General features: G+C 39.4%; 2 protein-coding genes, 2 long non-coding RNA genes and 2 other non-coding genes across 12 annotated transcripts; 3 read left to right on the top strand and 3 right to left on the bottom strand.

Moving 5' to 3' along the window:
* Positions 1-1,092: 1,092 nt before the first annotated feature.
* On the top strand, positions 1,093-7,884 carry LOC137099268 (cytoglobin-1-like). 2 transcript variants are annotated; one of them, XM_067475889.1, is made up of 5 exons: positions 1,099-1,252; positions 2,235-2,357; positions 2,461-2,603; positions 6,473-6,704; positions 7,053-7,884. In XM_067475889.1, the coding sequence occupies exons 3-5, from the start codon at positions 2,461-2,463 to the stop codon at positions 7,215-7,217; spliced, it is 540 nt and encodes a 179-aa protein (XP_067331990.1). In that variant the 5' UTR covers positions 1,099-1,252; positions 2,235-2,357; the 3' UTR covers positions 7,218-7,884. The 2 variants fall into 2 exon arrangements, with proteins under 2 accessions (XP_067331991.1, XP_067331990.1); XM_067475890.1 differs by lacking the exon at positions 2,235-2,357 and having other exon boundaries at positions 1,093-1,252.
* Positions 7,885-8,453: 569 nt separating this feature from the next.
* LOC137099269 (uncharacterized) lies at positions 8,454-12,820 on the top strand. Its single transcript, XR_010910732.1, has 4 exons — positions 8,454-8,701; positions 9,369-9,448; positions 12,082-12,126; positions 12,222-12,820. It is a non-coding gene; the product is annotated as an uncharacterized lncRNA (long non-coding RNA).
* Positions 12,821-13,903: 1,083 nt separating this feature from the next.
* On the top strand, positions 13,904-23,503 carry LOC137099810 (fas-binding factor 1 homolog). Of its 6 annotated transcripts, none has more exons than XM_067477094.1 (28): positions 13,904-13,963; positions 14,946-15,015; positions 15,106-15,156; positions 15,289-15,430; positions 15,552-15,635; positions 15,740-15,787; positions 16,128-16,262; positions 16,371-16,497; positions 16,790-16,947; positions 17,035-17,128; positions 17,228-17,692; positions 17,779-17,844; positions 17,927-17,979; positions 18,722-18,765; positions 18,857-18,907; positions 19,010-19,132; positions 19,257-19,357; positions 19,526-19,732; positions 20,215-20,322; positions 20,515-20,654; positions 20,771-20,889; positions 21,051-21,173; positions 21,473-21,649; positions 21,857-22,033; positions 22,105-22,242; positions 22,321-22,420; positions 22,494-22,627; positions 23,366-23,503. In XM_067477094.1, exons 2-28 carry the CDS (start codon positions 14,974-14,976, stop codon positions 23,447-23,449), a joined length of 3,291 nt encoding a protein of 1,096 aa, XP_067333195.1. In that variant the 5' UTR covers positions 13,904-13,963; positions 14,946-14,973; the 3' UTR covers positions 23,450-23,503. The 6 variants fall into 6 exon arrangements, with proteins under 6 accessions (XP_067333195.1, XP_067333193.1, XP_067333194.1 ...); XM_067477092.1 differs by having other exon boundaries at positions 16,128-16,271; positions 18,725-18,765; XM_067477093.1 differs by having other exon boundaries at positions 16,128-16,271; positions 22,497-22,627.
* Positions 23,504-23,521: 18 nt separating this feature from the next.
* LOC137099812 (uncharacterized) lies at positions 23,522-24,843 on the bottom strand. Its single transcript, XR_010910815.1, has 5 exons — positions 24,695-24,843; positions 24,324-24,388; positions 24,071-24,133; positions 23,824-23,878; positions 23,522-23,645 (listed from the first exon to the last, which is right to left on the bottom strand). It is a non-coding gene; the product is annotated as an uncharacterized lncRNA (long non-coding RNA).
* On the bottom strand, positions 23,725-23,794 carry LOC137100644 (small nucleolar RNA R38). The gene has a single exon (XR_010910949.1). It is a non-coding gene; the product is annotated as a small nucleolar RNA R38 (small nucleolar RNA).
* Positions 23,959-24,032, bottom strand: LOC137100645 (small nucleolar RNA SNORD49). Its single transcript, XR_010910950.1, has one exon. It is a non-coding gene; the product is annotated as a small nucleolar RNA SNORD49 (small nucleolar RNA).
* Positions 24,844-25,411: the final 568 nt, after the last annotated feature.

Raw genomic sequence — 25,411 nt, 5'->3', positions numbered from 1 at the left:
GCAAGCAGTCATCTTTTTGAATAAAGTAAATTATAGGCAGAATATTATCAGACATCAGAGATGCATTATTCTGACGTAATCTAAAATAATTACTTATTAACTAAAATGACTGTTATTGTAACCAATAATAGTCACGCCCCCGTGTGAACAGCTAAATAGTTTTTGATTGCTGTCAACATCTCCCTTGTTTATAGTGACCTTTAAAAGCCATGATCGAGGAGCAGTTCCACAGTCCATAGTTCCTGTAGAGCTAATATGTGACGAAGCAGCCTGAATTAAATAAATCAAAAGAAAGAGAAACTCCCAGGAGGATGTACAATATGTAGGTTTTAAATTACAGACATGTTCCGCAATGTATCTTAACTTGGAGAGGTGCTGTCTCAAGAGTCAGACTCGCAGAACAGCATGGTGATTTAAATGCGAAGATGATTTAAATGTTTTTGAGGGAGGCTCACTCTTTCAACCAATCAGAGAATGTCAATGATTTCTTAATATGCTTTGCAGATGCCAGCACTTAAGTTGCATAATATAGTTTTATTTTAGTCTGAGCTAGTTTGTCCAGCTCACACATGCAAATTATCAGCTGGACCTATTCCAAAGTTTATGCTTGTACCAAACTATTGTTTTAAAGCACACAAAATTGCTTTACTTTGATATTTTGCATATATGTATGACTATAATAGAACAATCTAAAGCCCGCAATCACATATTATTACAATTTGTTTGGTAAACATACAGTAGAAAGTGTAATATAGCATAGTATTATAGCATAAAATGAAATTACTGGTACAACAACAAAGTTAATACCAGACCACAGCACTTGAGCAAATGTACTTATCTGTCTTCATGAGTCTTACACAAAACACTTTGTAAATCCGATGAAAGCACATGTTTTAAGAATCAAAATTACTGAGAAAACATAATTACATGAAATTTAGGAGATGGATTACATGGGATTATTTTGCCTTCAAATATTTTATTGGTAATGGTACAGTGAAAAGTTTATTACTCCAACCGTCCACTAGATGTCACTACTCCGTACTTCTCTGAGTTAAGTTATGCCATTAAATGTGACACACATATATATTTGTTTTTCTGGGGAGGGTGGGTCGAAGGTATGACATTATTCTTATGAAGTGGAGTCTCAGCTCACAAATGTGGGTGTGAAGAGCGGAACACAAAGTATCTGTAGGAACCTGCGAAGCATGTTGATCTACAATCATTGACCAAGTCGTACGGATCTGATCTTCTGGTAAAAAGCTAATCTCTCCTACATAATCCTCAATGATTCAGTTTGACAGTCATAAACATGTGCTATGAGCATTTTAATGCATGAACACTGATTGCATTATATTTTATATGTAGTATCTGAGAAGGATTTGAGTAGTAGTTACCTTAAATTAGGTTATAGCATTTTTCAGAAATTGATTGATTGAAGTTGCTATAACTTTACTGTAGCAGACTCTGGCTGTTAAAGCCGCTTTAAAAGTTTATTTAGCGAAGAAATTTAAGACATAAAAATCGAGGAAATATATGTGTCAACCTTAAGCACAGTTCTTTTAATGGTATACTTTCAAGCACTTTCAATGTTTAACATGGGTGTGTGGGTGTAGACTTTGTACTCCCAATGAAAAGCAGTAAATTTCCCCTCAATCATGTTTTTCTTTTTACTCCCTCTATGCTCACAGATCCCTGAGTGGTAGGTGCAGCACATTATGAAACTTGAACGCTCATTCATATGATTTCTTTGTTACAGTGCCTCTGCATTTAGGTGAATGCCCAGTGGGTCTCTTATGGACACGTGCATATGATGAAAATGCTAAAGTATAAAAAAAAAATGTAACAAAAAGAAAAAGCAGGTGTAAAAATTGGTATATTCTTGAAAGAATCACACAGTGACACAGTTTTTAATTTCCAGTCTGCGGGGCTTTGTGAGAAATTCAATATCATTAGAAGTTAATCTCCAACTGTAGATATTCAGAAAAGGTGACTCTGGAAGAAAAGGTCACACAATCTGACAATGCATCCATCCATTACTACACGTAATACAAATCTGACTTTCTTATTAGGGATTTACGTCCTGTCTCATGATGTTTTCATCAAAAACCGACCACAAAGGTGAGGTGGGCAGAGAGAGAGAGAGAGGAAGGGAGAGGAGAGTGCAACAGAGAGAGTACAGAGGCTCCTCCTCATTCGTTGCGTGTGTTTCTTGTGGGTTTTTTTTTTTTTTTCAGCCTGTTCTTCACTCACTCTCACTCAGCGAAGATTCAGTGGTGGAGAGCAAAGGTTCTCACTGAGAAAAGGCAAAACAGGGAGCAGGATTTTCTTTTCCTCTCACCAAGAAAGATAGTGAAAAGGTAGAAAAATTGTGTTTATTTTGGTGGTGGTGGTGGGGGGGGGGGTTACTCTCATCAGCCTTGCCTTCTGCACGTGCTCAGCTCTGCACAACTGTGTTCTCAGATGGAGAGGATGCAGGGAGAGGGAGAGGAGGACCACCTGGAGCGACCAAGCCCACTGACTGAGAAGGAGAGGATGATGATCCAGGACTCGTGGCCAAAAGTCTACGAGAACTGTGACGACGTTGGGGTGGCCATACTAGTCAGGTAATTTTCTCTCTCAGTGAGTCCCCTGTCTTTATGTTTGAATTCAGGTTGAACACAGACTTAGGAAGACACAAATGTATTCTGACACAAAAATCAATGCTTGAAAGCTAAAAAAATAGAGGGCTGTGTGTGATTAAAGTGGGAAAGTCATATTATTTTCCTGTTTGTAGCCATTTACTTATCAAGCTTGTTGTTTCTATATATACTGGGCAACAGTTGCCTGTGACACAACTGCATGTTATTTCTCGTTATCCATTTTATCCTCATCTCTGCAGTTTTAATTGGTTAACTTTAATTGGTAAGGTTCCTCTTAATATTATATTTGCTGAAAACACAGACGTCAAATTAACGCTTGGTGTTTTTACATCTCTAGTACGAAACTTGTATAATTTCCAAGTTTCCAATTTGTCGAAACGAGCACAGCAAGTCATATTTCTGCGTGTGGTAATCTCACCTCTCCTTCTTTTTTTTTTTTCTTAAACCTGTTTATGAAATAGTTGAGGCAAAGAATCCATCACACATCTTTGGCGCATTGAGGACTCCCTCCCTCACAGGGCAGGTCATGTTTTGAATTCCTAGAGAGTCAGGCAACATATCACAGCACGACAACATCACAAGCAGTCAGACCTTTTCTTTGAAATAGAAACATATGACAGCGTTATCTATCACAGTGTCGTTTGCACCGGACATAATAAAAAGGAGGAGTTCCAACATGCAACCGTGGAATCAGAAAATGTTGGCGCGATGCCCTTACACATACGATGAGATTCACTGCATGACATAACACACCTTTATAATCCTTTATGATTGCAGAAGCTGAAAGCTCAGAGGGAGGTTAGCATTTCACCTGTATAGAACACGTGCAATCACAACTGTTAACTATTGCATTTTTTCACATCACTGAGCAGGAGGATTTACTATAGCAGCTCCAGTTAAAAAATACAGTGGAGTACAAAACTTTGCATTCCCTTATTTTGAAATGCTTATAGAATAAAACAAGGATATCTTTTTTTTTTTTTTTTAATCAACATAATGTTTTATGAACATTCAACTACAAATGTTTCCTCGCATCAGTAACAAAAAAATAGTCAAGGGGTGTATAAAAAGAATGTTAACCAATTTCATATTCAGGTCCTTCTTAAAGCTGTTTTCCTGATCCCATTGTATTTGTTGCTCTCAGTAAACTGCTTGACACTGCCCCTGGAGATCTATCCGTTTGCGAATAGAATGTTCACGCTCAGTTTAACACACCTGGTGCCACTGATTAAGCGCGGACAGTATTTGTAAAGATCAGACACCTGTTTTTTAAAGTTATGTACCTGGAGGGTTTGCAAACTTTTCCAGTGATAACTTACAATTATAACTTTCCTTATATCGCTACATCTTTCTCTTTATACACTCCTTGACCATTTTTGTTACCACTGATGATGAAGGAATATTCGTACTAGTTGAATGTATATTAAATAAAAAAAAAATGTTTTTCATTATACTTTGTTAGAAGACAAAGCAACATATTCATTTAACTGTAATTTCTTTCTTTTGGAAATACATTGAAACTTAATGAATTTCACTGAGTTACCCCTTTATTTTCCGCTTTACTTCGCAAGGACCATATGCTGTTGAGGAATTTCAGGAATTATAATAAGCATGACCGTGGTAAATTCCCATTTGACTTGGTCAGTTCCTTAGCTGAACCCCTGAGTTAACTATGAAGCCTAATGTCCTTTGGGTAAAAGAGAAGATGAGAAGTATCACATTATGACAGTCTGACTCTGAAATTAGAAGTCAAAAGTCAGCTTTCCAGTTAGTCTTGAAGAATAGAAAAGAAAGGATTTAGAGTACAATGAACTCATAAAATACTAATAAGGCTATTTATATGCAACCGCAGGTCATGCACTTACAAAAGAGAGAGATCAAACAAAAACTGTTTATTTTGGAGCAAAACTATGAAGACTATGCTCCAGCATTTGAAGAGGAGATCCACCCAGATCTGACAGATTAAAACTTGACCTTCAACCCTCCTCCCTTTTCAGCCATTTAAACTGATAAGCAGAACTCCAATATCTAGCCATATGTTTATAACTTAACAGGAAAAACATTTGTTTTATATTTGTGTCAGTGGTTGTCGAGACACAAGGAGACGGGACACCGGTAACCAGATGCATTGGCTTTCTTCCCAGACTGTGGGAGCGGTTTAGTTTTCAGGTTCTTCTTTGTTCATTCTCTGTGATACCTCTAAGGGTCAAACAGGGATAAAAAATGTGATTTGTGCAGTATTAATTACAACCGTAACAGTAAAGGAAAAGGAAGGCATCAGTTGTGCTCATGGTTACCTGAGTATGTAGTGACACTCTTCTTTTCCATCTCGCACACTTCATGTTTTGTTAGAACTTGTGAAATCATGCCAGAACCTGGGCTCAGGAACCACAGTCTAGTCAGAACTGGTCAGACACCTGACAGTCTAGTAAGAAGTCAGATACCTGAGCCAACGGATTCACAGGGGAGAACCTATGCGAATATCTGAATCCTGAGAAAAAATGTCTGGTGTATTATGCGAATTATGAGTTCACAGCTTCAAAACGTTTTCACAAAAGAATAAATATTATATAGTAAATGCAACTACATTTACAAAAAATTTAGAAGCTTATTTGCTAAAGGATTGAAGCTTGAAGACAATACAGTGAAATGATTAACAAACCCGTACATGCCTTTGTCAAAGCCAAGACTATAAACAGCAACGAAACAGTTTCTCCTTCAGGAGAAACTTATCTGATAATGCAATATTTATTCAGTATGACATGTTTTTGGAATGTTAAGAGTGAATTAAAGAACCCAAACATCCCTTTGTTTTTGCTCAGTGCAGTTAATTAAGTAATCACAGCAAAACTAGTGATTACATTTTGTATGAATTTGAAATCACAACACCAACTTATACACTGTAAACCATCATACGGATATGGCGTAAAATCAATTAAGATTTTTTCAATAGCATCACTGACTTTATCTTTTTAAGCTTATTCAACTTGAATATGCAACTCCTAAGAAACAAGCTGTGGCATGAGCCTCGGGGCTTCAAATATGGATGCTGTCAAAGTCCGTGATGTCTCATAGATACACTTGAGGTACCCTTTCATGTCAGCATGTTAATGAATGGTTACAAGGTTTAGCCTCTTTCATGAGCCTTTGGAAGACAATACAGTTCCTGTAGATAAAATCTTAAAAAAAGGAATCCGTTGCTTCCATCTAGATGTACATGTTGGAAACCCGCTGATGTTTGGGGGGTGTATGTTTGCAACATACAATTAAGCTGTTCATAAAGTGGAACAAAGACTATAGCCGCATATCAGAAGCTTTACATGGCAGCGAAATAAGAAATCTGGTAGACCTTGAAGAATGATATACTTTTCATAACATTACTATAAATTTCTTTTCATATATTTTTGTTAATTGTGATGATGAAGGAACATTTGTACCAGCTACGTAGACTTCTCAGCATCCATAGACTTTAGCAGTTTTAGGAGACATTAATGATGGAGACTTAGTTCATGTAAGACTGACCCATTTAATTGAAAAAGAACTAATTTACAATAACTATGTAAAAGTACCTGTTCAGTACCTGTTGTTGTTGGAATGTTTTCTTCAATCTATTTTTTACATATAAGAATACACATGACACAGTGTAATTGTTCGAAGCCAACCTTTAAGGGTGACATAAGCAGTGCTTGTCATGTCAGTGCTAATGTTTACTTATCGTATCTTGTCAGCGACAAAAAAGAACTTTGCAGGATGGAGCAAAGGGCAAAAGGGCGATGCGATTAGCAGCTGTTCATACTCATGCTCTCTTTTAACTCCAGCGCTCCTCTTTGCAGGCTGTTTGTCAACTTCCCCTCATCCAAACAGTTCTTCAGCCAGTTCAAGCATATCGAGGAGCCGGAGGAGCTGGCGCGGAGCACCCAGCTCAGAAAACATGCTCACCGAATCATGAATGCCATCAATACACTGGTGGAGAGCCTCGATAATGCAGACAAGGTGGCCTCTGTGCTTCAGGTGGTGGGCAAGGCCCATGCACTCCGACACAAGGTGGAGCCTGTGTACTTCAAGGTAACATGTGAATACAAAAGTGACACACACTTTAGCTCTAAACATCCATGTATTTATCATATAACAAAGATATATTTGTTAAAGCTGCAAGGAAGACAAACACCACAGTTTAAATGATGTCACAAGTCCCACTTGGATTTTAGAGCTGGGAATAACCTGCTTGGTGTCGGTTGGCAGCTTGTTTGGCGTCCGTCTGTGTTTGCCTGTCAGGGGATGAGACTACTCTGATTGGCTGTTCATCTTAGCAAATCAGTGCACATAACACATCATACAATTTTTTGGATGGGTGCTTTGATGGCAATTCAAAGTGTCCTAATAAAGCACTTCATTTGTTTGTGTCTGACTCAGATCCTGGGCGGTGTGATTCTGGAAGTCCTGGGAGAGGAGTTCCCGCAGGTCGTAACACCAGAAGTGGCCGGAGCGTGGACCAAACTCCTGGCAACAGTTTACTGTGGCATTACAGCCGTGTATGAGGAGGTGGGCTGGAGTAAGCTCTCAACCTCAACTGGGTGAAGCCTTTAGTCTGGGTTTACTGGAGCAAACACACACACACAGAGACTTCCATTTCTTGACCATTGCCTCTAAAGAAAGAGAATTCAACTGACTGTAATCTGGAAATACAATTTCATGTAATATAGGATTATTGTAGGCTATGGAACATACGTTATACCTTTAAAGTAAGCAACATTAAGAATAGGTACTGTACCCCTTTCGTGACTAGGAAAGTGTGTGTGTCTGTGTGTCTGTATGTGTTTGTGTGTGTGTTTGTGAGAGAGAGAGAGAGCCAGGCACTTAAAGCTCTGCTGCTTGTTTTTGTATCTTATAAAGGACCAATTTATTTAAATGAGAGAGCTAACAGGAAGAAAATGCAAACCTAAACTAACCCGCGGACAAGAAGTCACATTTGACATGGATGTGCCTTCCACTGGAAATATGTGTAGAAACTGCCATTTAAATGCTATTCTTTCTAAATACTATCGTGATGTTTTCCTATTCTCAATCTGTATCCATTTGTGTCTGCATTATATGACATTAGGAATATTGGGGGATTTTTACATTTTTAAGAGTTAATTGTGATGACTGTGCATTGTTTTTTTTTCATTATGATTCACCTTTGTATATGCATTTAACTAACTTTTGAAATAAAATACGGAGGAAACCGGTGACATCACAGCAACAATGATGAATCCCTTTAATATGATATTGGGTTCAATCCAATACACTTGTTGACTAAATTAGACCTTTCCTTTCTCTCGCTTGGCCTACTGCTCTCTCACTCTCAGCTTGAGTCAGCAGTGCTAAGTATAGGTGGCTCAGCTGCTGAAAGTCTTTATTTATACCCCCTCTCTTTTTGTAATATATTGGAAGAACGTTGTGCATTGACTGCAGGGATTTCATTAGAGGGGGTGGTGTGATTAGAAGCTGCCCTGTGACTTTTAAAACAACAATCCAACATTTCCATAGCACAATAGCAGGGAATGAGTATTGTCCAGATATACGCTCATTTGCCTGGCCTGTGTTAATCCTTACTGTAAACCCATGCTCATGAAGCTGCCAAAGGAGCACTTAATGCTGCTTAAAACAGGCCCTGTGACAAACGAAAAACACAATGTCGGCGTTGATGTGGTGTGCTCCCTCGACGGCGTGGTGGTGCGGTGGGCTGTTTTCAGAACGGAAACACACAGCATGGTCTGTTTACCTCCCGGCCTTGCCAGCAAGCCCCAACCCTCTCCCTGATCCTCGCTAATCCTTTGAGCTAATCTCTATGCACATGACTGGGAGCCAAGAGGAAAGACAGGAATAGTCAGATTGTTACACCACAAAGTGCCTTTTACTATTCGAGCCTTTCAATGGGAGAAGAAGTCTCAGGGTTCTAACCACCAGCAGTCCCAAGGTAGGAAATCCCCTTGGGGGTGTAGGACCATGTGTACCACTATGATGGTCCTCACTGCTATCGCTGTCATCCTGCGGCAGAGGTTTTCCAACAAAATCAAACCGTGAGTAATTTTTATCTGTGTTCTCTAGTGTGAACTGAAATAACAGATTCGTTGTGCTTTTTATTTAGTTTTGTAACCAGACCACAAATGCCAGTGTTCTTAAAAAATGTCACAGATTTATGAGAGCAGATTGAATGCTTTTTAAAAAAAAAAAAAAACACGCACACACACACACACACACACTCACACACAAATGCATGTTTGACATGTGCAAGAGAGAGTGAGGGTGGTAATGACAGATTTATCTGCATCATTGATTTGAAATCACCCACTAGGGTTTGCCCTCAGCAACAGTGTGTGGATTTAGTGGCTTACTACATAACAACAGTGCGCTCCACCTTTTAATGTAGCGATGAATGGAGGGGAAAGCATCCGAGCTCTCAAGTCCATGGCTGCTAATTGATTCAAAGTGCAGTTTCCCCTGCCCCCTGGCCCTTCTTAGCTACTCACACAGCATTAGCAAACAATGCCACGTGGCTACAGCACTATGGACAAAAGCAACATTTTGTTCATGCAGTTATGAGGCAAGAAATAGAAAAATGTCATCTTTTCGAGGATGAATTCACATCCTTTATCAAACTCCAGATAGCTGTGTGCGGGACAGTGCGTGATGGTAAATGTGCTCAGCATTGATGAGCCTGACTGTGTTCTGTATCTCACGCTGCAGACAGAAAGATGCCACGGAGAAAGATGTGCCACACACGAAAAGCAATGGCAAAGAAAAATGACATCAGTGAGCATCACAAGGTAAGGAAGCATAAGGGATCAGTTCCATTAAAACGTCAAATATATCCAACTGCTACACACCATATTGAGCTACTTGTACCTTACAGTACTTAAGTATTTCTATTTTCTGTTACTTTTAGTTTGCTTCAATTCAAAGAGAAATACTGCACTTTATTGTCACCTCATTTATCTGACAGTTTAAATTACTTCTTTTCCATAAAAATTATATGATACAGTATACAGTATATTTAAGTCATATATTATGATGCGCGGTCATATATTAACTATCTAGCAGCACATAAAATAATTAGAATTAGTTAAATCTTTACCAGCTGTGTGCCTGTTCACCCACGCACTTTACAGCCTTCATATGAAATAGGTTCACAATACTATCTTAAAAATAATTTTTTGAAGTCATACAAATCAACAAGCCCTGAACATTTTAGATTTCTGCAGAAACCTTATTTATGAAGCACAGAATGTCTGGGCTACAGCCAAGGATGGTTTATGGTCAGAGGGCCCATTGGCCAGAGGCTCTAAAGTTACTGTTCATATTTCTTGTTTGAAAGAGTTCATTTGAAAGACACAGATGCACAGCAACCACAAGAAGGTGCAAAACGACTTTTAAAAGAATGAACGACGATCAGAAACTATGCAAAAGAGTTGCAAAATTACCCGGAACAGATCCAAGACATCCAAAAACTCACAAAATGACCAAAAGACACAGAAATGTTTAAAATAGGCCAGAAGTAGACAAAAGTAGACATCAAACGGCAAAACGTAGACACACAATCATGGAAAACAGACACAAACTGTTTTACAATAGACCTAAATTACCTAAAAACAGACACACAATGTCCAACAACAGGCATCAAATGACAAAATCACACAAAATGGCAAAAACCACTATCAAAAACAAATGTAAAATGACCTCAAACAATCTCAAAACAACCAGAAAGAAATGATTGGGGGGGGGGGGGGGGGGGGGGGGGGGGTCTTCTCCTGCAGGAGCCCATTTTCATGTGTGAAGATGTTCAGAGTTTCAGTTCCAAGTATCGGTCAAGCTCCTAAAACTGCAGCACTTACGTTTCCACTTACATAACTAGACAACATGGTTCATTAGAGTTCCCTTCCTGCCTAGCACCCACGTCTTCTGAACTTCAGCCGCCCAGTTTTTAAAACGGCCTTTCTGAGCAACACTTTATTTTCCAGCTCCCGTAGTTTCCTATCATTTTCTAAATAGGAACAGATGTGTAACAATAAATTTGCAGAATGGTTCCTGGAAGGGAAGAAGCATCATTAGAGGGAAAATGTGTGTCCACTTGGTACACTTTCATTTAATTAACTCCCCTGTCTAACCCAGAGAATATTTTAGTCAGTGGCAACTGGTTAGAGCGCACAAGTTTAAACGGATGTGCTAATGTGAAATTGGTTTTAAAATGGAGCAAATTTCAAGGAAATTCCTTTGGGAACAATTTAAAGGAAATCTCAAGCACCTTTTAATGAGCTTTGTCTGCATGTTCTGTTTATTTATTACCAAAGTATCCAGTTCTTCCCAGAACTTTTGCCACTTGGGTGTTATTAGGAACCTATTAGACCTGTAAATGTAGGGTTTTTTTTTTGCAAGATGTGTTTGCAATGTGTGCAATATGTATATGTCCTCAGTTACAATAAAGGCTGTTCTCTTTCAGTACCAAGCTGAGATGGCATTATCTCCAGGCATGAAACATTAGATTCTCCAAAACCTCAGACTACATTGATAAGGGGAACACCACTGTACGTGTTGCACTGCTGTGGGTATTCTTTTGTAATAGAGGCAGATTGTGAAATTGTTGACTACATCCAACATAGATATAATTCCTCCTCTGCCAAAGACACACTTGCTGCACTCACAGGCTGAGTAATTTACCTGATTGTAAAACTGAGTCCCTCTTTGAGGAGATTGAATAACTTAAATATACACTTCATCCTGAACAATCACAATAGCATTTGAGCAAATTTTTAAATCATAAGTAAAGGACATCAGACATTTAAAGTAAAAGCAGCAGAGTTTAAGTGAATGAATGAACAAAACAGTGAATGTGATTCGCTTTAAAATGCCAAAAGTAACCGAGAATCACTGTCGGTGAAAGAGAGACAGAGGAAACACCCAGACAGACAAAGAGACATTGATAGTGTGTGTGTGTGTGTGTGTGTGTGCGCACACTTCAGTTTGGGCTGAGGGGTTACAGAAGGGGCTGCAGAACACGGGAGAAAGTGGAGCAGTTCTGCATTTTACAGAAGCCCAGATGCATGAACCCACATTTAGCTTTTAAGTACTCCCTGCTGCACTGCTAATGCTAAATAATTTAAAGGCACAACAACAATCCTTCATGTCTTTGAAGGGTTATTAGAAATACATTAGGTCCACAAAACCACAACGTTTAGTGCGGCTGTAAAAGATCTAAATATACATAGTAAACTAAGTGACCGTTGTTACAGGATTTCATGCAGGTCATCATGTCACCTGTCACTTATTTACCGACGTCACTTTTATAGACGTTTACTCAATGGAGTCTGAGTGACTTATTATTTTATGAATGATTATTTCTCTACATCATTCATGACTCTGCATGTCAGCTTTCACTTCCACGTGTGCTCCCTCTCCCTTGCAGACATGAACCAGAGTAGGCCACCATCCCACATCTGGGGCGCATCAGGTGAGTTTTGCCCTTCGCTTTATTTCATGTACACTATTAAGCCAGTAAATAAATGGACAAGTGTGCACTAAAGCTGGATTTATTTTGCCTTTCAGTGGCCTCTGCTATGAAGAGATTTTCTGGAGTGTTTCCTTGTTTTCTCTCATTGATCTGATTCATCTGCACTTGAAAGCTCATGCCAAAACTCCCACCAGGAGTAAGAAAGAAAAAAAAAGTGAGCAGGATTCACAGTGAGGCCTGTGTTGACCATGGATTCCCCTGTGTGACCTGCAGATTCTCTCACCACAGAAACTTGGAGATGAATTCCAGCTCGGAGGATGAAAGCTGACAAAGGCAGTATAGCAATTATCATAAGAGCTGAATTTTCCACTTTAGAACCTAAATTGTGACTTTTAACATCGCATATGCAATGAGGGTTTAAAGTGATAAAACACATTATGTGCCTCCAAACAAAGAAATAGCCACAAATATCTTTCTAGTTTTTAATAAATGAGATGATCTATGTTAAATGTGACATTAGGACATGGTGAGCCTCAATTGGATGCATTTTAAAGACCAGATTCTCTTAAGTGCTAATCAAATAGGGCCTGAAGAAGTTTATTATACTGTACACTGCAGGTATGAACATCCTAAAACAGATAAACAAAAATAACGTTCACAGAGAGGAAACAAATAAATAAAGTGATTAAATGTATTTGTGGGCTGTGGTGTGTTTTCAGTATCACTGCAGAATTCTCATATGCATCGTGACCTTCCTGATCGTAACATTCTTGGATATCCTTTTCCAACAGAGATTGCCGTTATTTGACACAGTCAGTGTTGTAACTTGTCTCCAACGTTCGTTTGACATGTCAGCTGACAATGCAGTAAATGAAATATTTTTTGCCAGTAAAAGGTTTCCCATTGTCCATTTGCTTCACCTCTAATTACTGTTGCAATGTACATGTTTTTTCTGACTGTATCTTTGCTTTGGGCCTACAATTGTTAAGCAAGGATCCAATTATTATTGATCTCGAAAAACAAAATCCTTTCCAGTATGACTGAATTGAGATGTGGACACACAGGTACGTTCGTTACTCCAAATAACTGAGAGTGAATGATCACGCATCACTGAGCAGAAATAGTCCAACAGATGTTTCAGTGGTGTAGCTGTTTAGAAAACTGTCGCGCTGAAATGCTGCCTGTACAAATTTGTCATGACAGAAAATGTAATAAAACCCTTTCTACTGACAACTCCCCAATGATGAACCTATTCAGCAATGAGGAAACAACCTTTTTCCTGCAAGTCCAGGCCAGTTGTCTTAAATTTGTCGTTAACCATAGTCGTGGGAAAAAATCTCATTTTTGAATGATGGGGACATTGTGTAATGTTGGAATGATCTGATCCACACCTGAAACAATAGAAACAGGCCTGGAGAAGCACTAAAAACCCGAAGCCTTAAAATGTAATAAACCTTACTTAGTAAGTAATTTGCCCCATTATCATTGTGTCAGTTAAAAGTGCAACATATGGCCTAGATTAATTAAGATTAATTATTCATTCCTTTAGTTTTGTTGAAACTGGTTAAGTTTGACTAATTTTCTGATGCCACCTGGTGGCTGGGTAGCGTTAACAAAGAAAGCCACACATAAAGATGTGAAAGTGCGTCTAAAATAAGCATCTTCACAATTCCAAGACATAAAAAAAAACAAAAACAAAAAACCACATTTGATGATGTGCAAATCCCTTAGGCCAAAAAACTACTCTGCCCACAATGCAATAGGGGAGCGTAAACAGGAAGTGTACATTTAGCCGGTTGCTAGGGTTGCGCTGCAGTAAATCGCTTAGAAGCTAATGGTTTGTCATTTACCTTATGTCTAGCTATTTCTAGGTAGTGGTATATGAGCAAATTACGTTAGGTGTGCGATATATCCATCATCTATCCTTGTTTTACTGGCACAGTGTTAACACAGTGCCAGTAAAACAAGTTGTTGTTGTTGTTGTTGTTAGCGAGGCGATTGACTTTGCCATTAGCTACAGTGATGTTAGCTACTTAAAGTCAACCGGCCAGTTTTAAAATGATGCATTTCACGAATAACGCAAAACATGAGCACATAAAAGCATGAAACGAAACAGAATGTTGGGCCATATCATCTAATTAGCTTAAGTCGTGTATTGCTGTCGTTCGTGTGAACGCTCGCAGTAACCCTGCAGTTACCATTGGAGACCGGAGACGCCTGCTCTGATTTAGCTAGCTTTAGCTAACTAGCTAGTCTCACATTTAACGCTACTCTGAGGAGTGAAGCTAATGCCATTATAATTGACTCACTTAACTTCCAATGTAGCCAGGGTTAAGGCTAGTGATACGGTCAGAAAACACACGTTTATCGCCCGCTTAGTGCGTGTAACGTTACAGAAGTGGAGAAATTACTAGCCATACAAAAATAACAAATACAGCGTGCAACTCAAATGTGGCACATAACAGAGCTATTACCAGCAAAATCTAGCATCCGCGAAAGCGAAGGCAACCATAGGTCTAACAACCTAAAGCTTGAGTGACTGTATTTTCCCTAATGGTTTTCTTAAGGTCTAACGAAGGTGACGATTTGCTTGACAGCCTACTTGACGATAAAACCAAATGAGCGCAGATCTGTAGGTTTGAAATCAAGCAGGGTTATTGAAACTAGGAAAGTTTTAACGTGTTAGAATATCTCGTCCTAAGAATGTGCTCACTAGAACGTCCAGTGTGGGGTCGAAGCAGTCCGCATAGCACTTGTTATTGAAAACAACTCTTAATATAATTTTGAGTCTTTTTTTTTTTTTTTTTTTTTCCATCCAGCTGTTCGGCCACTGATAACATCTTCAGTATGCCAGCAGAAAAAGTAAAGCAGGACGATGGGGACAATGAGGTATGTAGATAGACATGTGAAAAAGACAAATATGTGTGCTCTCTTATATCAGCATTACTATTTTGTTCCTTTCTTATTAATTTGTCCAAGAACTCAGATGTGTCAGTGGCAGATCCCAATGACATTCTGAAGAATATGAAAGTAAGTCATCTTAAACAAACCCACAGAAATTGTTCTTTTGTTGTTGTTGTTATTATTATTATTATTATTTTGTCTGTACATGGTACAGGTTCACCTACAGTGCCTGTTGTTTGTGTGTATGTCCTCATTCAGGACATGGATGATATGGACGCAGACCTTTTTATCTCAAAGAAAAAGCCTGGTTCAGCTCCTCCACAAACAAAGCCCTTTGGTAGTGAAGGACCAACGAAAGACTTGACTTTGGGAGAAAATAATGCAAAACCAGAGGGAGCAGGTAATTCAGTGCAGAATGCTCTTGCATATATTATATTCTCATTACTAGCCTGAAATTATTATATATTGTCTTTGATGTAGCAGGAGTCAGAGGGAACTGTGTCTCCCTTTTCTTCACGCAGATAAACAGAGCACAGAAAGAAAGAAACCGGACTCTGCACCTTCTACATCTACAGCAAGAAACTACAAGAAGTTCACCTTCTCTGGTGAGTGAGCCAGTGGGACCGAGCTCAATCTAACTCGACATCAGAACCGAAGCAGTAACCAGTGAATCTTCTCTGTTTTCTCTCAAATTGCTGCATTAATTTAGACAGTGATGGTCATGATGAAGGTCTTGGCCAGTCATCTTACACTAAAGGTACAAGATATCTGTTTGGCCTTGTGGATAGTTTAAATGGGAGGTATGCATATTATGAAAAGTGATCATTGTTCGTTGTCCCAACCAAACCTATCACAACCTGTCCACGTTTTGGAACCCCTACTCCCAAAAATTGTCAAATAGTGCCTCCCACCACCCCAAAAAACTTCAAAGTTCAAAAAACTGAACTGTGGATTTGGAGAATCATTACACTGCCAATAAGTATCTACACTTGGCAATTTAATAAGCACCTTATAATATTTTAAATCTTATCTTCTACTTCACACTCCGTTGACAGAAAAACGTCATAAAAACAGGCAGAATTGTAATTCTTTTGCAGATCTTGACGACCCCCTTGTTGACCTGCTTGATGACCTGCTTCCTGGTGAAACTAAGCCCGAACCCAAAACTAGCTCGCAGCAGACCAAACCTGAAAAATCTGGACAGTCCCCGTCCACAACTCCACTCCCAAAAAGTAAAACACGTGAGTCTCAAAATCAAAGAAATTTGTTACTTTTCACTTTTCCCATGTAACCATCCAACACCAAATGTGTGTGTTTTATTCTTTGCTCATCATCTAAAGCGTCGAAGAAACCAAGTGAGCTCACATTCGAAGATGATAAGGACGACCTGATGGATGCACTCGGATTTGACAGCGATAAAAACAAAACTAAGAAAAAAGAGACTCCTCTTTGGTCCAACAAGGAAAAGTAACAGCTCTTTTTTCCCTCTTATTCACTCTCCTGTCTCGCTCTTATTGTTGTCCTTATTTATAGTGCTGAAATAATAAATTATTACTGCTGTAGTACCTTTAGATGCAGCTAGAAAGAGACCAACTTTGCTTAGATTCTTCTTCTCACATGATTGTTATTTTATAAAATGTAATTATTTCTTTACCGTCATTTAACATGATTACATTTCTCTGCATTTTCTCTCTCCTAACATGTAAATCTAAAATGAAAATTGTGCCCATGTTCACGTCCATCATATGTGTAATGTCAGGAGTGAGACCCCTCAACGAGCTCGAACTAGACTAGATGAGATTCTGGAGAGTCTAACATCTCCACGTCTTATGGAACGACCACCCACAGGTGAGATGAAGGACCCGTCTCCAGCTCAAGAGAAGCAGCAGCAGCAGGAGAAGACTTCCAGTATGAAAGGTACAGTCCCCAGATGAGCATTGCAATGATCAAGTACAGTTTTAAAAGTATTTAAAAATGTAAGATTATTGTGTTTACATGTATCAGAACCACTTTTAGAAGAGGACCTCACATTTGGATCTTATCAGCCCACTTTGGGATCCATGCCTGAAGGACGTCAGTCCCGCAGACAGTCTGTCAGGTGTGTGTGTGCATCTGTTTGCTTTCCATTCTTGGTGTTTTACTGTGGGGTTTTTAATTTCTTGCCTCGGTAAATTGAACACAAGAATTTCTTTATCAGATTTTCTACAGAGGACGTCAGTATCTCTACCCCAGAAAAGAAATTGAAACCCACCACACCCACCTCAACGCGACACCGTAACTCAGCCGACTGGCTAGGCCTCAAGGCAAACAACGGTGATGCCTTTCTAGAGAACGTTGCCAACGAGACTAAGACTCCGGCAGAATCTCCCACGGTTCCTTCTTCTCCTCTAGTGGAGAGAAAGGCCTCTATAAGTGATAGTCCTGCAACAGAGGCTGCAAAACTGGCACCAGAAACCCCAGCTCCAATTCTTAGTGTCGCCAGACAAAACAAGTCAAAGGCTTCTCAAAGCCAGAAGAAAGTGGAGGAGGATGAAGATGACTGGTTAGCAGGAGCACTGAACAGGAAGAAGACTCTGAGTTTGTCAAACCCTACAGACAAGGCGCCTAAGCAGGAAGAGTCTTTAGGACTCGGAGGAGAATTTGATGTGGAGTCAGTTGTTAGGTATTGTGGAACCCACACACATGCATGTGCAGTGACAAAAGGAAATTGCTTCTCGGTGCTGAATATTTACCCGCGCTTGCTTTCAGTAAACAGGTTACTTCGCAGGCTGCCAGGGTCGATGAGGGCAATGTTATGGCTGTCAAGGAAACAAGGTAAGGTGTTTGTTGTTTAAATCAAATGCACCCGTTTAAGCGACATTATATAGATTTTTCACTATCCCTTTATTCTGGACAGCAACACTTTTCTTGGACAACCCAGCCCTGTCAGAGATGAGAGGCCCAAGAAAGGTAATTAACTTAGTGAAGTACCAGAGGGATACATTCAAATAATTAGTCTGTTATATTTCATTGCAAAATGATGAATTCAAATTGCAGCCATATATTACAAAGCCATGTCCCTCTCAGCCAACTCCCATTAGTCATTTTCCCAGTCAGACCCAGTGAAGATACACAGCATGCTATTCACTTACAAGCCCTCAGAACAAATAACTAACCCTACCTTTAATCACGTCTTCCTTCTACCCTTTGCATATCATGTACCCCTCCTCAAACAATTACTGCACCATTCCCCAAATCCACCACCACTTTTTATCAACTTTACTTCCGCGCCTCCCTAACCCATTTCCATGCTAAAGTGGAGATTATCTTATCCCAGTCCCAACACCTACTGTCCGATAAGGGATCCAGGGTGTTAAAGCGGCGTCATTATTTTAGATACAGTATCATGTTTCACTTTTAGTCGCAGGCGAGTAAGGAAAGAGTTTTCTCCAGTTTAAGCAGACTAAATGACTGATTACAAGATCGAACAAATGTAACGCTTATTACAGGAAACACTTTAAATGCCACTATATTTTATTTTAACAATTCTATCTGAACCTTTTTCATTTGTTGGTAACCCAGTTAGATTGTTATTTTTTTCTTTTTCTTTTTTTATTACTGTAGTTAGTTATTTCAGGGAAAACTCTGTTTCTTCTTTTTTTTTTTGTGGAAGGATACTTAAGGCATATTACTCAGTTTGCTTTCTTTCCAGCAGTTTCACAGCCAAACAACCCATCAACTGCTGTACAACAACAGGTAATGAGATTCATCTTTAATAAGTTAATCATCATGTGGAGACTGTTTAACAAGACTTTTAAAACTCTTGTCTATATTTTCTAAAAAAAAGGTGACATTCTCGACAGACAATCTGCAGCAGCTGCTGCTTCAGCAACAACAGGTAAGAAATGACTTAGTTATCCAACACAATTCCACTTGCAGATTTAATGACAACACATTTGCCAACACATTTGTTCTTGACCTGCTTGCTGTTTCCCGAAAGATGATGCAGTCTCAATTGCTGGGTCTTGGTGGTGTTGAGCATGCAGGGGTCCTGCAGAGACTCAAAGACAAAGAGCATCAATTTGGAGATTATCAAGCTCGCATCATCCAGCTGGAGGGACAGGTAATTTGGAGATGGCAGGACACTCGTTTCTATGTTATGGTCTTTTTTTTTCCTAACTTCTCTTCAAATGCTGGTTCCACATACTTTTCAAGCCTGCAACTTACAGTCTATGTTTATTATCCAGGTGAAGACCCTGCAGCTTGAGCGAGATCAGAGCCAAATGTTGCTAGATAGTGTCCAGCAGCGGCATAAACAAGATATTGAACTCATGGAGAACACACACAAGTAACTAATTCCGAGGCTTGTGTTCACATGGACACACATTTTGCATAAATGAGCAGCACCTGTGTAAATTGTTTATCGTACATGATGCATAATTCCCTGCATTCTGGTAGATTGTGTCTGTCTAGATGCCTAACACACTAAATGCCTAATATTCCCGTGCGCGTTCAGGAGTCGTGTCAAGCTGCTCGAGGAATCTGCAGCCCAGAGGGACATACGAGTGCGGCAGGAGTGCGAAGACCTTATGGAACGCCTGGTCACAGCAACACGATCGGCCGAGCAAGAACGCTCTGAGCTGCAGGCTCAGTACCAGCGCAAACTGGCCCAAGCTCAGCAGGAAAGAGACCGCGAGGTGGAGCGACTCAGAGACCTACAGAGGTGAAACTAGGATGGATTTGTATTTTTTTTTTTTTTTTTTTTTTTTTAACAGCAGTAGAAATAAGACTGGCTGGGTCATCTGCATGGGCTGGACATGCCAGAACAGCCAAATGACATTTAGCATAAACAGTCAACAGATAGTAATTTACTGTTGTAGGCACTTATGCAAACAAATGGAACCAATGCAAATGATATATTCCTAAACACACATTTAGGATTTTGAGTATTTTTAGTTATAGCTTTATTTAAAGATCTGGTGATTATTATTGTAATGCTTTTTGTTTAGACATAATGACTTTGATTGCATTCTGGGTAAATTGAGTGATGAAAGTAAGTGTGGACAGGAAACAGGAACACAGCACCTGGTCATCGAAACAGCTGATTAATACCCAGAATCCCCATACTATACTGTATGACAAGTAAGGGACTTTTGAGTTTACCATATATTTGTCATAGAGTATTTTTCCTAATTTGTCATAAAGGAAATCTATCCTAGAGATGAAGAGAGACCACGAGGATCAAATCCAAAGACTAAAGAAGTTAAAGGATGAGGAAATTGATGCAGTTACAAGTGCAACATCTCAGACCAGGTGAGTCGTTCTCAAGAGACAATATCCCGTTTGCAATGTACTTGAAGTGTATTTTTTAAATACTGCTTTCAGCTTCAGTGCTGATATTTTTATGTTCTGTGTGGCTACAGCAAATATCTACAGAAGGTTTCTGCTCTACCTTGACGGTGATTTTTTGTTATGTCCATTCTTGATTACACCATATTTGTCCAGGTCTCTTACGGTGGTGATCGACCAGATGGAGCAGTTCTCCTCCCGGCTCGGAGAGCTCTCTTCTCGGGTGGAGAGCACACATGAACACACAGCCCATGGCTTAGAGCAGGGGGCACGGCACAGAGACGAGCAGCTTCGAGGTACATCAGACACACACACGTGCTTTATACAAATAGCTAAAGACACAAATGGTCTCAGGGCATAGTTGTATCAAATTGCAAGTGGGTAAAGGTCATTCGCCAAACGTATATTTCAGTAATGCAGGATCGTCTGGCTCAGCAGCAGAAAGCCATGGCAGAGGAGAGAAGATACCTCAAGGAAATTATTTCCCGGATGGACACTCAGCTCAATGAGCAGCAGAGACAGCTTGAGAAGGTCAGGATAAAAACGACCTTTACCAATGTCTATTTTTAGGATGCCAGCATTTGCTTTCACATAGCAACGTAACATAAGTGTGTACATTGAACCATCTGAAACTAAAAGTGCTGCATTTTTTGCCACAAAGACAGAAGATGTCACTTTTTTGTATTCAATAGGAGCGCTGGAAGATGACAGCAGAGCAAGCTAAGGCAGAGTCTTCCCAAAGAGCCTTGGAGGAAGAGCGGCGTTCCCTTAGCATGCAAATCAACATGGAGAGAGAGGAGCTGGAAAGAGCTAAGGTAAAGTTCGTCAGTTTTACTTTTCTTCTTCCACTTGGTTTGTTTCTGTGTTCTGTCATTTTAATGAAAATTTGTTTAGATTTTATTTAAATCCATATATTTGTTTTTTTTCCTGAGTTCTATGTTTAAGTGCATATTCATTCTATAAATGTTTGGTGAGTGAGACACTTACAGGCATTTTTGTTTCATAGCGTAAACCTAATTTGTCATTTATTACTTTTAAAATAACCTTGGTGCAGATAATAGACTAGAGCTTTATTCTGATTCCACACATGTGCCTGTCACCACTCCTGCTGCAGAGTGCATTGCTGGAGGAGCAGAAATCAGTGATGCAGCACTGTGCGGAGGAGAGGAGGAAGCTGGCAGCTGAGTGGGCTCATTTCCATGCCCAGGAGAAGCAAAGGCATGAAAGAGCTGAACGGGAGGTCAGCAGCCTCCTGGAGAAGAGAGAGGGCTCCATCATGAGTCTGGCACAGGTGAGCGTCACAGTATAGAAAGGAGGACATCTTGCAACAGTTTGTAGGTTTCTTATTTTACTTGCTACTCATAGAATTCAAATTTTTATATATGTAAAATGTGTGTACTTCTTAATGACTCTGTTTTCACTAAATTTAACAAAATATTCCCCCCAAAAAACTTAGTTTCACTTCAGAGAAACCGAAACATTTTTCTGTTTGTTGTAGGAAAAAGCAGACCTAAAGCTTCGTACTGCAGAGCTAAAACAGAAGGAGACTGCTGTGGCGCAGGAGCGGGAAGCCCTGGAAAGACTGAGGGAAGAACTAGATAAAGAGAGAGAAAGAATAACCAGCACAGCGCTGAGACTCAAAACACAAGCCCAGGAGGTCGAGGCCTTCAGCAAGGTAAATAAGTTCTGAGTACTATAGTAACCACATGTCAAATTAGACTTTTGACCACACGATGTTCTTGGCAGCTTGCTTCAGAGAAGCATGAGGAGGGAGAAAGAGCATTGCAGGAAGCAAAGCGTGTGGAGGCTGAGCATGAGGGGAGACTCAGAAATATCCAGATCCAAACAGAGCATCTGAGACAGCAAGAACAAGGAATCCTACAGGTGTGTGTCAGTTAATGTGAAAATCACATCTGTCCACCGTAACTGCATCGTAGTACTTAAGTGCCGGTTTCCTTACAGGAGCGAATACGGTTGAATAATCTACAGAAGGAGCCCAACAGGATAAGACAGGAGGCCTCCTTTACACCTTTAACACAAATAATGCCATCCATTTTCGCAGGTACCTGTGTTTTCTAAATCTAAATTAATCAGAAACTATTTTGCGAATATTAACAAGCTTTCATTTTTATCAGCAGACTCAGGTACAGTGTTACCAAACCCTGAGCTGGAATCCACCCTGAATCTTCACCCTCCTGCTTCATTTCACAACTCACAGTCCTTGACCCTTCAGGCCAGTCTGGCTCTGTGGAAGTACACTGCAGAAAAGGTATCGAATAACAACTACTAGTAACTTCATATTTCCATTATGTTCTGTAGCTGTCCTACAAATTAAGTCACATGTACATTCTGATTGGTGCATACATTTATATAAGAGATTTAAAATGTTTCAAAAGTGTGGTCTTGCATTTTAAATGTGCCATATTCAGATTTTATCAGTACCCCACACATTTTGCATTTCACACAACCCAATGGTTTATTATCTGCACTGACTAAAGTGGAAACAGCAAAATACCAATAGACACTTGTCTTTAACTGCCATTATTAGTAGCTGGGGAAAAACTGAACATTAGATACAAAATACTTGTTTACATTTGACTTGTGTGACAAAAGCCATGAGTCTTAACCTGACCCAAACCCTCAGGTAGTGACAGGTCTATTTCAGGAACCCACCCTCTACAGCAGCTCTGTTAAACATCTGTAACATTTGTATGAGCAACAGTTAATTGGAGTTTGTTTCCAATATCCATAATTATAACACAGATTAAACACATGCTCTAGTTTTTCTGACTCCAAATAAACACACAGGTTATTTTTTGCAAATATAAAAAAGCTGGTATAATTACAAAATGTTTTGCAGCTCATCTACAGGTACAGTTGAGCACATTTAAAGATACCATGACAGAAAAGATCATCTTGGAAACAATTGTCATAAAATATTAAAGACAATTAATAATTAAAGCTTTAAATTTCCACCCTAGATAACTCCATCTTTTTCTGCATGCAGGACCGTGAATTCCTTCAAGGGGAGCAGATATTTCTAGAAAATTTGAAGAAGAAATCTTACAGATCATCCTTCAACACAGATTGACCAAGGCTTGCTGGGTTGTTCCAGTAAGATTTGTGAATGGGAATGTGGTGAATGAGCAATTATGCTTGAATTTTATACATTTAGTTTTAATAAAACATCTTTTTCAGATAGAATCTACAGCATTTAATATTTTCCTGTGTCACATGTCCTGGATCAGTCCAAAACTGGTATGATGCTCCAATTCCAATGATTCCAGCTGAAAGTTGCGAAAAGAGACAGACAAAAAAATATTAACACCTAAAATCATCAATTGCCACCATTTGCCATAGCTCTAGTCAAGCCTCAGGTTACCATGACTCCACACATGGGTTCAGACAGGGATAACTTGTATCATCACTGGCTTAACTATTAAATGTCAACCTTGCATTATTTACCTGGTTCGTGTTATCACAGGGATCTTCCCAAGGACTTGTTCAACTGCTATTACATCTGTGTGGAGAAATGATACATCATTATCATTAGGTGCTCGCACACCATACCCACCAAAAGCAGTGGACTTTGGCAGCTTTTCTCAGAACAGCTCTTGCCATCGTCAGTTATCGCATCAGACGGCACTTCCTATGCAGCAGTTTTCGTCACTGAATCTTTGGCAACTTTGGTTATGAAGAATGCCATACAAACCTTTTCACTTTCGCTTCCTCCTTTAACATTCAGTGCCAAGTATGAAGGAAGAACCAGGGAAACCTGCAAAAAAAAAAAAAACGCACCCCATTAGTGGATCATTCATCATCAGTAGCATCTGGGGCTTAAACAACAGTGCAGCAGATCAGATATCAATGGTTTCCACACGTGGTCTTTTCAGACAGGGATAACAAACTCATCACGTGCACTGCATAGTGTGCAATACAAACAAAAATGTTACCTTAATATTTACCTTCTATGCCGAGGGAAACATCATCTTTTATAGGCTGAAACCTGAATAAACATCCAACGTTAGCTCTGTAATCAAAGACAAGAGAAGGGCCCATTAATGTCAGTCCATTACGTTACAATACACAGAAAGAAATTAACAAATGTACTTGTAATTCATATTACCTGCGTACCAGCAAATTCAATGAATGCTCCCTGGCTTTACTAATTAGGCTACTCGAGAACACTTTCATAACTTCTGCCCACCACGCTCTTCTTACACGTGTACTCCCGGCTAAAAGGAGGCTACAAGCGAACACGCTAGTTCGCTTTACATAAACCGAGTTCTATGTTCCCTCACGCTGCTGTCCCATTAAACACGTGTTAAATCATTACCTGATCACGGTGGGTCATCTACTGCAGGTTTATTACATCGATACACTTGGGTTACAACGTGTGAAGACCGCATGCTTCCAGCCTTCCTAGCTCTCAGTGAAACGCTTGAGAAGACCGGAAGGCGCGCGAGATCATGTTTTTATGTGTTGTAAACGTCACGTCCCACGTGGCTGCCCGAGTGGGTGTGGTCAAAGTACTGTTTCATAAATTGAAACTTTGTAACAAAGAAATTTACGATTCATTTATTCATTTATCATTCAATGTGCTAAAAAGTCTAAATTGTTCTAACGATACTGCAAATTACATAAAGCTTAATGGGTGAAGTATTAGAACAAGTATTGAGATATATTTTTTCGCAACTAAAAGTAAAAAATACTATTAAAGTAATAATAGTTAAAATACTTAATTGGAACTGTTTAAAATAATTGTAATTTTAAGAAAAAGCCTTTTATGCACAACTTCTCTTAGACTTTATTATAGCATTACAAGTCAATAATTTTGTTGTAAATTCATATGCCTATTATCAGATTACTACCTCTATTATTGATGTTGTTGGGTTTTTTGTTTGGTTTTTTTTTTGTTATAAATGTAACGATTTTGTGTCATGGCCTCCTCTGTTCTATTATTAGCTGTTACCAATTTCTTCATGAGATGCGGGTGAGAGGGACTCCAGAAATGTGCACTGACTCAGGATTGTTTTCTTGAAAAACGAAAAAA

This window comes from Channa argus, chromosome 15, assembly GCF_033026475.1.
Source record: "Channa argus isolate prfri chromosome 15, Channa argus male v1.0, whole genome shotgun sequence".
NCBI lineage: Eukaryota > Metazoa > Chordata > Actinopteri > Anabantiformes > Channidae > Channa > Channa argus.
Note: the sequence above shows the minus strand (reverse complement) of the source record. Positions and strands in the feature narration are given on the sequence as shown.

Coding starts and splice junctions, on each gene's coding strand:
- LOC137099268 (XM_067475890.1), top strand. CDS start 2,461: ATGGAGAGGATGCAGGGAGAGGGAGAGGAGGACCACCTGGAGCGACCA. Junction 2,604..6,472: donor GGGGTGGCCATACTAGTCAG/GTAATTTTCTCT, acceptor TCCTCTTTGCAG/GCTGTTTGTCAACTTCCCCT. Junction 6,705..7,052: donor TGGAGCCTGTGTACTTCAAG/GTAACATGTGAA, acceptor TGTCTGACTCAG/ATCCTGGGCGGTGTGATTCT.
- LOC137099810 (XM_067477091.1), top strand. CDS start 14,974: ATGCCAGCAGAAAAAGTAAAGCAGGACGATGGGGACAATGAG. Junction 15,431..15,551: donor TGCAAAACCAGAGGGAGCAG/GTAATTCAGTGC, acceptor TTCTTCACGCAG/ATAAACAGAGCACAGAAAGA. Junction 19,133..19,256: donor TCATCCAGCTGGAGGGACAG/GTAATTTGGAGA, acceptor TTTATTATCCAG/GTGAAGACCCTGCAGCTTGA.